This window comes from Ambystoma mexicanum, chromosome 13 (genome assembly GCF_040938575.1).
Source record: "Ambystoma mexicanum isolate Mex_15411 chromosome 13, UKY_AmexF1_1, whole genome shotgun sequence".
Lineage (NCBI taxonomy): Eukaryota > Metazoa > Chordata > Amphibia > Caudata > Ambystomatidae > Ambystoma > Ambystoma mexicanum.
The window spans coordinates 205,781,487-205,796,734 of NC_090938.1; the positions used below are offsets into that span (position 1 = coordinate 205,781,487).

At 43.2% G+C, this 15,248-nt stretch overlaps 2 protein-coding genes across 3 annotated transcripts in view; one reads left to right on the forward strand and one right to left on the reverse strand.

Annotated features, from left to right (window-relative positions):
- Window positions 1-13,213, reverse strand: part of PPIL1 (peptidylprolyl isomerase like 1) — a 48,649-nt gene extending 35,436 nt beyond the window's left edge. Inside the window, exon 1 of the mRNA XM_069633653.1 lies at window positions 12,998-13,213. Coding sequence (XP_069489754.1) covers window positions 12,998-13,149 — 152 coding nt within the window. The 5' untranslated portion in view covers window positions 13,150-13,213. The remainder of the gene's footprint in view (window positions 1-12,997) is intronic.
- Window positions 13,214-13,615: 402 nt separating this feature from the next.
- The window catches only part of LOC138521091 (mucin-17-like), a 217,079-nt gene continuing 215,446 nt past the window's right edge, over window positions 13,616-15,248 (forward strand). Inside the window, exon 1 of one of the 2 annotated variants that reach the window (XM_069633654.1) lies at window positions 13,616-13,750. The gene's annotated coding sequence lies outside the window, so the exon portion shown is untranslated. The remainder of the gene's footprint in view (window positions 13,751-15,248) is intronic. The other variant, XM_069633656.1, reaches the window with a different exon arrangement.

Below are 15,248 nucleotides of genomic sequence, written 5' to 3' on the forward strand. Positions count from 1 at the left end.
GAAAGTGGGGCAAAGGAAAACACGAACAAAGAACTGAGATGCCTCCAAAACAATCCTGGCAAAAAGTATTGAAGGATCTTGGATAGGAATGAGGCACAGGAAAGGAAAAGTGAATGGAAAAAAATAATAAGTAGTTCTAAATAGTAAAATACATAAACAAGCCCTTCCAGGGCAGTCTAATGCAAAAGTAAATTTCTGTTGCTTATTGTGCTATTTTGAAATATAGTTCCTGGGGTCTGTTGTCTGCCGACGTGATTCACAGGATATGTGCCAATAGTTGACACTTGCTGGAGATTCTTGTTAAGTATTCCAGTTAGGATCATGCTTCGGCAGTGAATTCTAGCACAGTCCGCCTTGATCAGGGCTCAAATCATGCAACCCTGTGTTGAGCATGTGCAAGTGTATGAGTTCATACAGGTGTATATACAAGAGTGGTACCTGTGCAGGTATGAATGGAGGGCCTCTATGAACTGTGGGTATGCTTATCCGCAGGTTGGGAATCCATGTCTAGTCCCAGTGTGGGGAGAGGGGCTCTGCAGGTCCAATGGCGTGCACAGATGGCATGCAGTGGCAAGCTTATGTCCCATATGTGGAGTCTGTGCCGTGATCTGGGTTGATTACAGATATGCAGTTGGCTGGAGGGCCATAAGGTCCCAGTGCGTTACTCGTGGAGAAAGGGGAATGCAGAGGAAAAATCTGCTTTAGAGAGGGTTAGTGTGCGGGTGTCCCACAGGGTATACAGAGTGTCATAACCCACAGTGGCTGGGTGTCTGAAATCCAACTGTGACCTGAAGGAGGCAGGAGTGGGGGGGGGGGGTAACTGAAGGGAAGCCAGTCCTGATCGTGGAGCGCGAGCTCGTTCGATGCTCGTCTCTTCCTCGTTTTCGCGTTGTATAGGCGGTACTTGGGGAGACCACTGCCTCACGGTAAAGCTATCTTGTGATTGGTAGAATGGATCGATGACAAGCATAGCATGTGCGTTGTAGTAAAGGAAGTGGGACGCCATGATAACATGGCCCGCAAAAATGCAATGTATGCAAGGCAGAACTTGCGATGAGGCAGGTACAAAAAAAAGCATTGAATTTGGAAACACGGGCCGGAGCCATGGGACAAAGAGGGAGCCCTTAGTGTGCAGCCTGAGGAAATCAGGCGGAAAAAGACAATAAGTCATCCAGTGAGTCATACCATTTGCTTTGGCGCAGAGGGTAGGGAATCGGGAGGAGCGTGCGGCCAGCCCCTGGGGGGTGAGGGGGATCCTCAAGCACCCACTACTACTACTATGTTAATCTGGGGCATCCGAAATCTCTTATGGTTGATACGGGTAAGCAGAGGGGGGTTGGGGGGGGATGAGAACTCTGCTTGCCCGGTGGGTAGGCAGAAGTGGGCAGTGATGCAGGTAACTAGTGGGAATAAGTCCTATGTTTGTTTGTTTATTTATTTATAATGCGCACAAAACCCAGGGGTAGCCGGGCGCAGCAGTCATAAGATTACTTAAGCTTAGGTTACATAAAGGAATACATACAGGGAATTAAGTACATGAAGAAATTACAGAGCAGGTATACAGAGTGCGTTAGGTACAGGATAAGTGAAATACAGTTTCCTAGTATAATAAAGTCTAATGTCAGGTAATAGAGGTAGCAGGGCAGTTGGTTATTCTAATCAGTCTTGGCCTAGCGCGCTTGTAGGTAGTCATTGGTCCAAAGCCAGCTTTTCACTTTGCATCTAAATCTGGTATAGGGTAGGTTGGCTCTCAGTGCGATGGGCAGTGCATTCCAAGCGTGAGCAGCTCTAACCGGGAAGCTTGCCCCACCCGCTTTGGATAGTCTGAATCTGGGTATGTCAAGCAGAAAGTGGTTGGAAGCTCTAGTACGTTGAGTAGAGTATTTTCGTCAGTCTGGCTGAGATATATGGGGGCGCAGTGTTATTCAGGCCTTTGTGGGTGAGGGATAGTGTCTTAAGGAGAACTATCACTAATTTACCAATGCAGGTCTTTTCTGATGTTAGAGATGTGGGCTCTGCGGGGTATGTCCAGTGCTGCTCTGAGAGCATTATTCTGCAGTATTTGCATTTTGTTTATGACAGTTTTGCTAGCACCTGCATAGAGGGCGTTACAATAGTCCAGTTTCGACATACTAAGGCATTGGCTAGGGTGATGCAATTAGATTTGGAGAGGTAAGGTCTACAGGCCCCAATTAATTTGCAGGTGTAGGCTGTGGAGGATGCTAAGGAATTAACTTGTTTTTTGAGAGTTAGCGTGGAGTCGAGGTAGAAGCCTAGTGTTTTTACCGCCGTTGCCACTTTGATTATGTTGCCATCAATGTTGAAAGCACGGTAGTTTGGGCTAAGTTTTCTGAGGGTGGAGTCGGAACCCAGGATCAGTATCTCAGTTTTGTCATCATTCAGCCATAGGCCGTGGGAGGCCATCCATGCCTGAATGATGAGGTAGATCTTGTTTACTAAGGCTGTGTCTTCGACAAAGTTGCCAGATAGTGGTATGAGGATCTGCGTATTGTTCGCATAGTTGGTATAAATTACCCCTAATCTGTCCAGTTTGTCGAAGAGTGGCTTAGTGAAGATATTGTACATGGTGGGTGAGACACATGAGCCTTGTGGGACGCCACAGGTGATATGTATTGGGTCCGCTGAGGCTAAAGGGGAGAATACTCATCGTACGGTTGGTTAGGAAGGATTGTACCCAGGCTATAGCTTCACTTGAGAAATAGGCGGCAGACGCTAGGTGGTTGCATAACACTGCATGGTCCACCAGGTCAAAGGCCGCTGATAAATCAAGGAGGAGGAGCATAGCAGTTTTACCTTTATCCTTCAGCTCGTCGATTTGTGTTTTAAGATCGATAAGGGCTGTCAGTGCCATGTAGTGGTCTGAAACCAGACTGGCGAGATCCTAGTAGTTGGTTCGTCTCCAGGTAGTTTTGGATCTGGAGGTAGGCTACTCCATCGATGATTTTGAGGAGGAATGGGACTGTGGTGATTGGCCTATAGTTGGTGGGGATGGCTGGGGTGAGGGTCTGTTTTTTAACGAGGGGTAGTACCCAGGATTCTTTAAGGTTGGATGGGAAGTGTTAGATTTAAATGAAGCATTGATTTGTTTAGAGATGAAGGGTGCTAAATCTCGTGCTGCGTCCTTAATGACTTGTGCAGGGCAGTTGTCACCTTGGCAGTTAGAAGGCTTCAATGATAGGATCACCTTTTCAGTTTCCAGGATGGATATGTTAGTGAAACTGAAGGGTTGGCAATTGTGTTGGGTGACTGTTCTATATGAGTTAGTCGAATGGATGGTGTGGGCTCTAGTAGGGCTCAAGGATGCCTTCTTCTGTGCAATTTTAGTTTGCAAGGTTGCAATTTTGTTAACTAGGGCATTTTGGATGCTGGTGTACCATTGTTTGTCTTTGGGGACGTTGTCTACGGGAGCAATAGGGTTTTCCATTTCCTGAAGGATGGAGACGAGTTCTTTAGAGTTAGAGTTAGCCTTGCTAATTCTCTCATTGAATGTGTCTTTTTTGGTTTGGATTATTTCCTTCTTATATTTATTGGCAAAGTTGTTAAGGATGGTTTTGTTCTACGCCGAGGGTGTATGCCTCCAGATAGCTTGGAGTTTACGCTTTTGGATTCATAGTTCTTTGAGGTGAGGAGATGAGATGGGATTCTTGTTTGCTTTTGCGAAGTTTGATGGGGGCCATTATGTCCAAGGCATTGGACATAGCGTTGTTGAATTTCTCAACTAGTATGTTGGGGTCCTGGTTGGTATCGCCGACAGCGAGGGCTGGTAGGAGGAGCGGGAGCAGTTTTTCCGAAGTAATGTCTTTTTTACTTCTGGTTGGCATGGATGGTACTATTTCCTGGTTAATTGGTTTAGGCAGTTCTATAGTTAATGAGAAACTGATGAGGTGGTGATCCGTCCATGTTTGTGGCAAGATTTTAGAGATAGTGGTGTTACAGTTTCGGTTGGCTATCCAATCTAATGTCTGTCCTTTTATGTGCGTGGGGGCAAGAATGTTCTGAGTCAGGCCATGATCAACTAGAATAGATTGGATGGAGTGGGCTTGTTTGTCCTCATTATCATTAAAACCCAAGTTGAAGTCACCCAATAATAGGAGCTGGGTAGTATCTTTGATATTGTTGGTGAGGAGGCTAGATAAGTCTTCCTCAAAGTTGCCTAGTGGGCCTGGTGGTCTATACACCAGGAGGACAGTTAGTGTGCTGTTGTTAGTGATAGGTATTTTGGCTGAGAGGAGTTTGCATGATGTTATTTCGGGGTGGGGGTAAGTCTTACATTTAGCTTAGTTTTGGCGATGATGGCTAGGCCACCTCCCCGTGAGTTGGGACGATCGACTCTTACTATGTTGTAATTATCAGCTACGGCAACCATGAGTGCAGGACCTGCGGCGTCATGGAGCCAGGTCTCAGTGATTGCGAGTTGTCCTATGGTGCACATACTATGTGGGGGCACATGTGCAAAGGCCAGATGTATTACTAGAAGTCCGAAATGGAAAAGAACACTTCTTATTGTTACTGACATGTTTTTTCAAATGAATATCTACAAGAGATAATAATGCGTGCTCCAGTTTTACTATTGGGCTACTTATAAGAGTCATGACAAATTGATAGGTTGTGTGTTGCAAAGGTCACATTTAGCATTAATTCTGCCTACCATAATACCAATGTACGTGTTGGTTTCCCTTGCGAAAGTTCTCCTCGTGGCATGTTAACCACGGAAAAACCAAAACAAAGATGGCCGATTATTTAAAGTGGCGTGAGGACGCAATCATTATGCGCGACTGTCATCACGCCTCATCCAACCACCCAATTGAGAGTATAATCACCGTTTTAAATTGATTGCTAATTGAAATTCTAACGCAATCAATAGGTTGAGCCTGGAAAAAAAAATGGTTTTACTGCAATTTGCGATTCAAAATAGAGACTGGTCATTAATTAATCTCTATGAAAAAATGAAGCATAGAAAAAAAGAAAATTACGGCTGAACTAGCTGGACATGATACATTAGGAATTCACTATTTCAATTAGAACAGTTAGTGGTAAGTAAATGGTGATATATTTTAGAGAAGGCGGTTCATCTCCGTATTGACATTGAAACCTGACAGGCAAGTGTCCATTAAACAAATGCAAGATGCTCCTTTGCATCTTAGCAGCTTCTCCCTGTTGCGTCCTCTGGGAGGCATGAGGACGCTTTCCATTTCAAAGTATTTAATGTTGGCCACAGGATCCTCACTATGTTCCTTCTTAAGTCCTTTTTCTTAATGGATCTTAGATGTTCAGCAATTCTAATTTTAAGAGCATGAATGGTGCTTCCTATGTACAGCTTTAAACAGGTACATTGTATACCGTAAGTGACATATTTCGTGTTGCAGTTAATAAACTGTACAATATTTCCGATTTTCCCATTTGGCTATTTGATTTGTTTCTTCACATTTACAAAGTATGGACATAGGTTACATTTACCACCCTTGTAGTAGTTGCCTTGAAGAGCCTGTTGGTCCCACATTTGCAGAAGATCAGTATCTTTTTGTTGTGCCATAAAACGTGATGCACTTAAAATGTTCTTTATGTTTTTGCCTAGCAAAATGTTAGACGGGGGGGTGCTGTCTAAGACCGGTACTAGGTAATCATTGAGTTGAAGAATAGACGTTTTTGCAGTATTTTTCTTATAAACTGAGCATCTGAACTGTAGGTAGTTATGAACCTCACTTTGTGTTATCAGATGGGCTTGTTTTGGGTTTGTTGATAAGAATTTCTTTTTTCCAAACTTTATTTCTTATTTTCAACAAGAAAGAATCAAGTACAAAGCAAATGTTACTAGGCCAGCAGGCTATCATCCAGGTAACAACATAAACCTGAATCAAAGAATACAATAAACAATAACCTGGAAATACATATTAACCCCAACACATTTAAAAATGTAGCCATGAGCGGTGGCCTGACATTCCCAAACATAACAGACAACACAAAACAAGAGAACATAACACAAGCACCCTCCCCCCAAAACGTATCCATTAGATGTGATGCAAACCCATTCTATTACACAATTCCGATCAAGATGGTTTACCCATGAAAATCATTGAAATTCCCCCATTGTTCATCATAACTGGCTTCTTTGCATTGCTTATAAAACAGTCTTCTCATCTTTAGATAGAACTTGCACATCTACAATCCAATCCTCTACTGTTGGTTTCTTTCTGGGCTTCCAGACCTTTAATATCTGCTTAGTAGCTACTAACAGAACTTTGGCAATCCAACACGATATTACCCAATCATATTTGCAACCATTCCTTGGTAATTGCAAAATGATGGATTCCGTGGATAGGTGATGCCCCAAACCTGGTAAATCCTATCAACCACATCTCTCCAGAAATGTGTCACTCTTTCACAACTCCACAACATATGAAGCAAACTACCCCTCTCTTTCCCACAAACCCAACAATTGTCACCATCCACCATTCCTAAAGCATACATACAGGCCGGGGTCCAATAGGTTCTACTCAATATTCTCTGAGGAGAATAACGCAGTTGTAAATCCGCTTTAGCTTTAACGGAAACGCTCCAGACCCTTTCCCATTCATCTTGTGTCAGTTCTCTACCCAGCTCATCCGTCATGACAACCTCAATTTTTCCCATGAGATCAACCACTGTACATCTGTTTGCATCATTTTCAAAATATTTGACACCTTTTGTGATCCACAGGCCAATATTTTGAGGACTTCAGGTTCCCGTGAGAGCGATGCATCCATCATCCGACTCCTTTCAGATATTAAATCCACCAATTCATTGTACCTTTGTAACTCGATATTATGCATTCCACATTTCTCCACTAGTCTCTCAAAGGAAACCACCCCTTCATTGCTCCAAACATCACTAACCTTTAAAATACCTCTACTAACCCAACTTCTTCAATTTAACATTCTATTGTTAATCTGTAGACAAGGATTATGCCAAAGTGAGGCCTCTTCATAAACAAATAAATAATCCCTGCCCACTTCCCACTATCAGTGACGCCAATGCGTCTTTTGTAGCCAAAACTGTTTTTAAACTCTGCACCTTCGCAGGTAATGTTCCAAATGAATTCAGACACTTAATGTCATATGGCAAAAAATGTATGCATTTGATAAGAATTTCTGTTCTTGTACGTAACTTAGTTTTTTCATATCAATTCTGGAGCTGCCGACTGTCATAACCTCTTTCTTTAAATTTGCAGATTAAAACTTTTGCATGTTTGTCGAAATGTGTCATCAGTACAGTTGCGCTTAATCCTCAATTCTCTGTATGGGATGTTTTTGATCACATGGTTCGGGTGGTTACTCTTCGCATGTACAATACCGTTTCCTGCTGTTGGTTTCGGTTTCACAAAAATTGTTGTATGAATGATGTCTTTCTCTATATATAGTTCCAAATCAAGAAAACTTATTGAGGTTGTGCTTTCTTGTATAGCGAGTTCAAGATTGTAATCATTGGCATTGAAGTAGTTGTGCTATTCTTGAGACAATCTGGACTGCCACTCCAGATTATCAGTATGTCATCTATGCATCGACCACAATAAATGATATGATTATCAGTTGTAAACGAAGGGTGTTGCCAAGCATATTGAAGTTCAAAGTGGCCCATATATCTTATGTTACTTGGCATTTATATAGCGCCTTATTTATCATTGGTATGATCTCACAGCGCTGTTGGCATACTTTCCGTGCCCTGTTTTTGTCTGTATAACTGGTTGTTGAATATGAAAATATTGTTGTTTAGAGTAAAGTGGAGCATTTCTATTAACATGATGTTCTGTTGATAAAAGAGATAGATCTAGATTTGAGGAAATGGGGAGTGGTTTCAATTTCCTTGTTGTGAATGATATTGGTGTAGAATGGAGAGACATCAAAAGTCACTAATCTGTAGTTCGCTTCCCAAGGTGTACATCCGAGTTGCTGAATGACACGGTTGGTGTCTTGTAGATATTAATTAAGTCAGCAATACTAAAAAGTGTTCCTTTCCATTTCGCCAATTCATATCTGGTCAATTCGGATTGTTTTTTGACACAGATAATATACATCCAATAGTGAGTATTACTTTTATTTTATATATAACGGGTGTTAGTCTGAAATCAAGCAATGTAATTTAGCAAGGTAAATATTACATTTTTTTAGACTAATATTAACTCTTTTCTTTTGTTTATTACATAGATTGCACTACTGAACAATCCTGATGAACCACCATAAACAGGTGGGGAAACGTGTTGCGTGAGCACAACACATCCTTGCAAAGTGTATAAGAATACCTTTTTCTACTTATCAGAACATTATTAAAAATCACAAGATTTTGGTACAAAATTTCGGAATCTCTCCTTTTTCATAGAGAGAATGTTCTGTATCAGAGGTGATCATTCTCTGGGGTCTGTTGGGAAGACAACTCTAGCCCATGCGTAGCATTCTGCCCAGATTTTCGTTTTTTTTTTTTACAGCTGTTTGGCGCACACCCAATTCCTGTGTATTCCTCTAACAGATCTTAGGAGAATTGGGGAAGTTGTGTCCCATCCAAGGTTTGTGGGCATTACAAAAGAGAAAAATAAAATTGTACGTTGGACAGCAGGTAATCCGAACACTCCACCCTACATCTCCATGCCTTATGATAAGCAACTGGTAGGGTTTCTCCTACATTACAACGGTATTGCAAGGACTGTATTACTACAGTCAATAGCTGGGGACAACCCTGTGTTTTTTTGCTCTGCCAGCTGCAAGCAAACATCAGTTGAGTTGGAACAGACCAGGTTCTATTGGGGTGTTAGTGTTGTATGGTTTGTCTGGGTCTCTCGTGGAGATTCCGTTCTGTTGTGTCTGTATGATAGACTGCACCTACCATGGTTGCCTCTAGTCATTTACATATTGAGTCATATGCGTCTCATTCAATTTACAACTTTTGAGAACATGTTGAGGTGTTTGGTGCTGCGTATTCTGTAAGAATATCCAAAATGCATTGCTGACTGTATTCTAACGTGGTGATATAACACCTGCATCAGGTTAATATATTTAATTCACCAACACCTGGACCCTAGTTTATGTAATCATATAGTAACTGGATGTTGCTCATGCTGGTCTTGGACGATTAACTTTCTTTTTTAATCCATCAGATACATTCCTTGGTGTACGTTGCTTTTATTCTCCATCAGAACTTATCCCCAGACTCTTGAAACAAGTGCATGTTGCACAAGGTGTGTGCCCACTCTCCTGAATGCCTACAGGTTGTCAGTCAATCATACAGGTCTCACCCATCCTAATCTAAGAAAGCACAATTTACACGTGTGTGAAAAGAAATGGGGTGATGTGAAGACAAGTAGGGCAATTCAGAGATGTCTGGTTATGATATTATATTTTATTTATATCGCGCTCATACACAGGTGTTTCAGAGTGCAACCAGGCAAAGGGAGGGGAACAGCGGAGAGGAACAAACAACGATCTTACTAGGCCCAGTGACATTGAGAACGCGCAAGTGCATGGGGAAGGGAAAAGGAGGGAAAGTGTTGTGTTTTACCTATCCTGACTATGTGGCTATTCCCTGTATGTATGTGTGCCTGAGTCTGGAATGTTTGGTATGGAGTGTTCTGGTTGGAATGTTTGGATGTGAGTGCCTGTGTTCCTGGATTGCCAGTTGGAAACATAAGCTTGGCACAGGGGGACCGGTGGATGCTTCTATCCTATGAACTTGTCCTGTATTATACCTGATGTACTTACCTGTGTTCCTGTGGACTTACTAAAGATACCTAAACTGAACAAGGCTCATGAGTGGTTATGTATAACCCCAAACCCACAACTTAACATTGGCGACGAGGATGTTTGGAAACTGAAGGGAGCAAGAAAAAAAAAAAAAAACAAGGAAAGGAGCAGTACAAACAAGGACTTTTAACAGGAAGCAGAAAGTGGCAAGGAATTTGCCCATCAGCAAGGAGCGGTAACCACGGAGGCATCCACCGGCCCCCCCGGGCCCAAGGTAAGCGTGCGGTGCCTGCATGGATGAGTGAGAGGAAGGCTCACCTCAGTGACACTGCAGGACAGCGCTGCACGTCTGTCAGCGTGTATAAAATTGGCCTTTGAATTGAGCAGAGGCCGATTTAGACAGCGCCTAAGGGACCGGGGAGATATCGAGGATTAATGTGGCCAGCACATTATAACATTGCATCAATAGCAGAGACTGCAACGTATATTAGCGGCAAGAATGCTGATGGCTTTACCTTTTGGAGCAGCTTTGGAGTGGCGTGTGAGGGATCGCACTTTCTCGGCGTCTTTGGGGGATGCCTGATTTGGCTGCACCGACGACGGTTTGTGCGAGGAGCTCTGTACGGGTCGGCGTGCCCGACATTAATGGTGATGTCATCACAATGCTGGTGGTGTCGGGGAGGGTCCGCTGTGTTGGAACGTTGGAGCGAACGTTCCTGGAGTGCGCAGCAGCCTGCTTCGTGTCATGACGAAGTGTGCTGCATTGGAAAAAAGGACCTCCCAACGTGCCCGCAACGTGCAGTACTTCCGGGTCTGCGGCATCTGTTCATCTGCGTAGCATGAAGGAGCCATCAAGGAAATGGATTGCAACAAATACAAAATGTGTTACGGCGTGTATCGCATTTCTATGGAATGTTTATAACATTTGGATCAAAGTGCTCGTTTCGTGGCATCCAGAAAAAAGGGGAAATTGTGCAAGTGTACAAATGGATCAACTGTGTTAGCTGCCAAAGAGGACGAGCTTGTTTTTTTTTGCACTTAATACATGTCAAGCCATCGGAGTGATGAGGTACTGTGCTAACGTTTTTTTTCCCCCAGGATCGGATGGCTATTTATACGGCGGTATTGCTATTACATCTAGTTTAATTGACATCACCATTATATATGGCCTATTGTTTAAATTGGTTAAAAGCAACATGTCACGAGCTCATGAAATTTTTATTAGTAATGCAAAGGTCATCACAAAAGTAAAGATGTCATATTTCTGCAATTGTTGTGCTGTTGTTGGATTGTTCTCTGGTATGCACCCAATTGGAGTGTGCAAGCGCTATGGCCTTGGTTGAGTTATGGTGTGAGAGTTTTAAGTGGATGTCATAGCCTCTGTTGATAGGGAAATGCAGTGGAGTTTTTTTTTTTTTGAACACCAGTAAATGTTGTGTAGTTTCGTTTTCTTAGAACAATTCCAATTGAACAATTGTGGTTAATGTTTTTTTTACAGGTAACATCACAAAGGACTTTGTAGCCAAATATGATGAACTCAATTGATGTTTGTACACTTGTTTTTCAAATATTTTGTGCGCAAATTGCCAAGTGTGTGATGTGACTCTGTGAGAGAGTGGAGGTGTGCAAATGGAAGGAGGGATGAGAATCCCGACACTCGTGGTGTCAAATCCTTGGGGGATGGAGAATCCCGACATTGTTGGTGTCAAATTCTCGGGGGATGGAGAATCCCGACACTGGTGGTGTCAAATCTTTGGGGGATGGAGAATCCCGACATTGTAGGTGTAAAATATTGTGGGGATGGAGAATCCCGACACTGGTGGTGTCAAATATTGGTGGGATGGACAATCCCGACACTAGAGGTGTCAAATGATGGTAGGGACTTAGATTCCTGGCATTACTTTTAGGACGCCACGATTTAGTGGTGGAGTGGTGGTAATAGTGCGTGTTTTGATTGCTCCATGCTGAGCATGGGATGCTCAAATGTGAGCATTCAGTAGCTCAGGCATGGTGCCTGGAGTGGTAGAGTGGAGGAAATAGTATTGTGCACAGTTGTGAGCATTTCGTTCCTTAGAGGGTGTTTTTTTGGACACTCACAGTGGAGTGGAGATGAGTACGCTTTAGGCAGATAGTGGGGTTTAACCCTGTAGATTGTGTTAGCACAATTTGTTGTTGGTGAATGATGATGCAGGGTTATTGTGTGATGTAGGTGATAATGGTTGTGTATGAGATTGCGGGCTGGTTCCCTTGTAGCGAGTTCCATAATAGGCCTGTTATGGTTCTAGTGATTGTTTTGGAAGTGTGTTGGCCAATTGGCAGGTACTCTTAAGGACTTGGTAGGGGATAGCTTTATGCTAGGAGCAGTTTGCTGGATGGATGTTTAGAAGGATCGTTTTTTTTTTATATACATACATGTTAGTAACACTGTTCCTTTTGTTTCTTCCTTTGATTGCATTGTTATGTATGGGGGGAGATGTGTTGTGTTTTACCTATCCTGACTATGTGGCTATTCCCTGTATGTATGTGTGCCTGAGTCTGGAACGTTTGGTATGGAGTGTTCTGGTTGGAATGTTTGGATGTGAGTGCCTGTGTTCCTGGATTGCCAGTTGGAAACATAAGCTTGGCACAGGGGGACCGGTGGATGCTTCTATCCTATGAACTTGTCCTGTATTATACCTGATGTACTTACCTGTGTTCCTGTGGATTTACTAAAGATACCTAAACTGAACAAGGCTCATGAGTGGTTATTTATAACCCCAAACCCACAACTTAACAGAAAGTGCATGGGAAGGGAGAGGAATTGGAAAGTGCAGAACATAAGCGAGGACAAGATAAATAGTAAGTGGATAAATAAATAAATACAGTGAATCAAAAACAGTGCTAGTGCAGCCTGTGAGGGTAACGAAGGTAATGCATTTTCAAGCATCGGGGTGTTGTAATTGTTTACTGACTCCTTGATTTCGGGGAATAAGGGAATTTTGAAATGAATGGTGAATGGGAGAAAAATGTGGCATTTCATAAAAATGAGTCGAGCATGGCCCATAGGTACAACTTTTAAACAGAGTGCTACCACCGGGGATGGTGGGGGGGAAGGATAATGCAGCACCCCACCATTGGTGCAGGTGCTTAAAATCTAGTTTGCTCAATTCAAGGCAACTAGGGCAAGAACCGTAAAGGTACGACACATACCGTCATAGGCAAATCATATGGTCGTTCGTTGAACTGGGAAGCCCTAGTTAAGGACCATAATTGGGCACGCTCTCTCTTACCTAGTCTCCAGCTGCACGGTGGGCGGCTGCCACGAGTCGGGGGGGATACCTGCCATTGTGGAGTTTAGAGAAAGGTGATTCCGAACCTGCACAGACAACGCAGGTTTTGGAAATAGTCGTGCTGCCCTGGTGCCCGCTCTACAACAGCACATGCGCACCAAAGACTACCCAAGAAAGGCAGGGAGGGGGCCTGCGGGATTTGTGGAGAGGAACAGTAGACATAAAAGGCGGTCTGGCGAAGAAGCAAACGGTAAAGCTGTTTGAACTGCGCCATTTTAGATTGGAGTCTTTCCCGGTTCGACGCGCAGGCGGTGTCAACGTAAAACACACAGGAATTGTTTACTTCGTACATGTGCACTAATGACATGCCCCAGTTTCCCCATCTTTAAACGTCTCTTATGTGTATTCCATGTCACTTCGTGAATTCGACATTTCCAAGAACCGTTTTGAATGATTGTCGTGTCGTTGTCATCTAAACGGAGCGTGAATAATCTCGAGCACCACTCCAGAAGTACCGTGTACCGACCGTTCCCCTGTTATCAGAGACAAAGAGCACCCTCCGTATTGGCCAGCGCAGGTCTAGCCAGACCGTACGACGCGCGGGCTTGTGGCTCTGACGTCAGGGCGTGGACCGTTGCGCGCTCTGGGTTTGAATTGACTTCAAACAAGTCTGGATGACTCTACCTAGGAGGATCGCTGCACACGGGGGGATCGAACCCCGACGGGAGGGGAGATCGGCGGTGTATGCTGTGGGTAAGCCCTATTCTTTCCTCAAACTAATCCTAGGAGCTGTAACCTTTCATCCCGAGGATATTGTCATTCTCCATCCCGTCTTAACTCTCTATTTCGTAGGTGTTCAACCCCACCATCTATAGGGCGCTTTAACCCTTCTATCCCAGGATGTTGTATATTGGAGTACGCTGGGATTGGTGGCACCTGTGTTTGCTAGGGTGCAGCATACTTCAAAACCGCAGGTCCCCAAATGCTTGTAGTAGTTTAGACCTCCAATTCCATCTTTCTCACCCGTCCAACTCCAGCCCTCCAGTGCCATGTTTATGTGTCACTATTGGGTGCTCTTTCCCATGAAAGGTTCCACCTGCTTCTAAGCGCTATAATCATATTTATTATGTACCTTACTTTTTTTATTGCAACATTTGGTTTATTACAAACATTTTTTTGCATTTTCCAAAGCACTCCATCATTCCCAATCCTCAACATACAGTATAAGACAATTTAATGAAACAAACATATAATCATTTAACATCCAATTCATTACTCAATTTCAACATTACTTAACTAATACAATCTGTAAAAACAGCACTGTAGCTTAAACCAGATGTGTTTTCCCCACTCAATAAAAGTGACCACCCGTCATCAGGGGATAAAGTGTCTACTGTGTCCAGAAAGTGTTTAAAGTGACACGTTCTCAACGAGGTCCAGGCTGTTCCAAATAGCAAGATGTGTTTCAGGTTTCCTAAGGAACCTTGGGATTTGCAATAATCACTATCTAGCACTCTGTCTAATCTTCATTCTTACGGACAAGACTTCCATTGTTGGCATTAAGCATATCCACATGAACTGAGATTTGAAATAGCTATTAGGACATTTTTGAAGGTATTTAGGTAGAGCGCCAAGAGCCCTACTATCATGCCCCCAGTGGTTAAATAATTTATGCTTGCTGTATTCCTCCAAAGTAAGGATTCAGTCTTCTCCACAATTTTAGTTTAACCGTATCCGGGTTTCTCATCAGTTCTTCCGATACTCCCACTAGGTAAAGCATGGACTTTCATTTTTTTACCCATAGGGGCAGGACCTGACCAAGACCCCTTTCTATCTCCTCCTTCATGATTACAAAGATCAGAGGAGCATCCACAAGAATGCATTTTCTATACAATGCCAGTGTGCTCCTCTCGACCATAGCTTTCAACGATGTCAGACCCAGCTCTCTCCTGATTACTTGAATTGGTATAGCCGAGGGTAAATTAAATTTAAGACCCTCTTCCAAATCATCCCTTCTATCAGCGGCCACAATGAATCCGGAATGAAAATAAAGATTCCGAGCCGCAAATTGGAGTTGCGCTAACCATAAATCTGTAGAATTTGACTACTGGAATCAGTGAGATGGTGCAGATTTTTTTTTGCACAGGATCCTAGCTTGGCTAGCCAGCATTTTGACTCTATCCTTGAGCGCCTTTGTTGTGCTGGCCTCCCTGCTGCTTGTATTACTGGAGAACCCCAGGTATTTGAATTC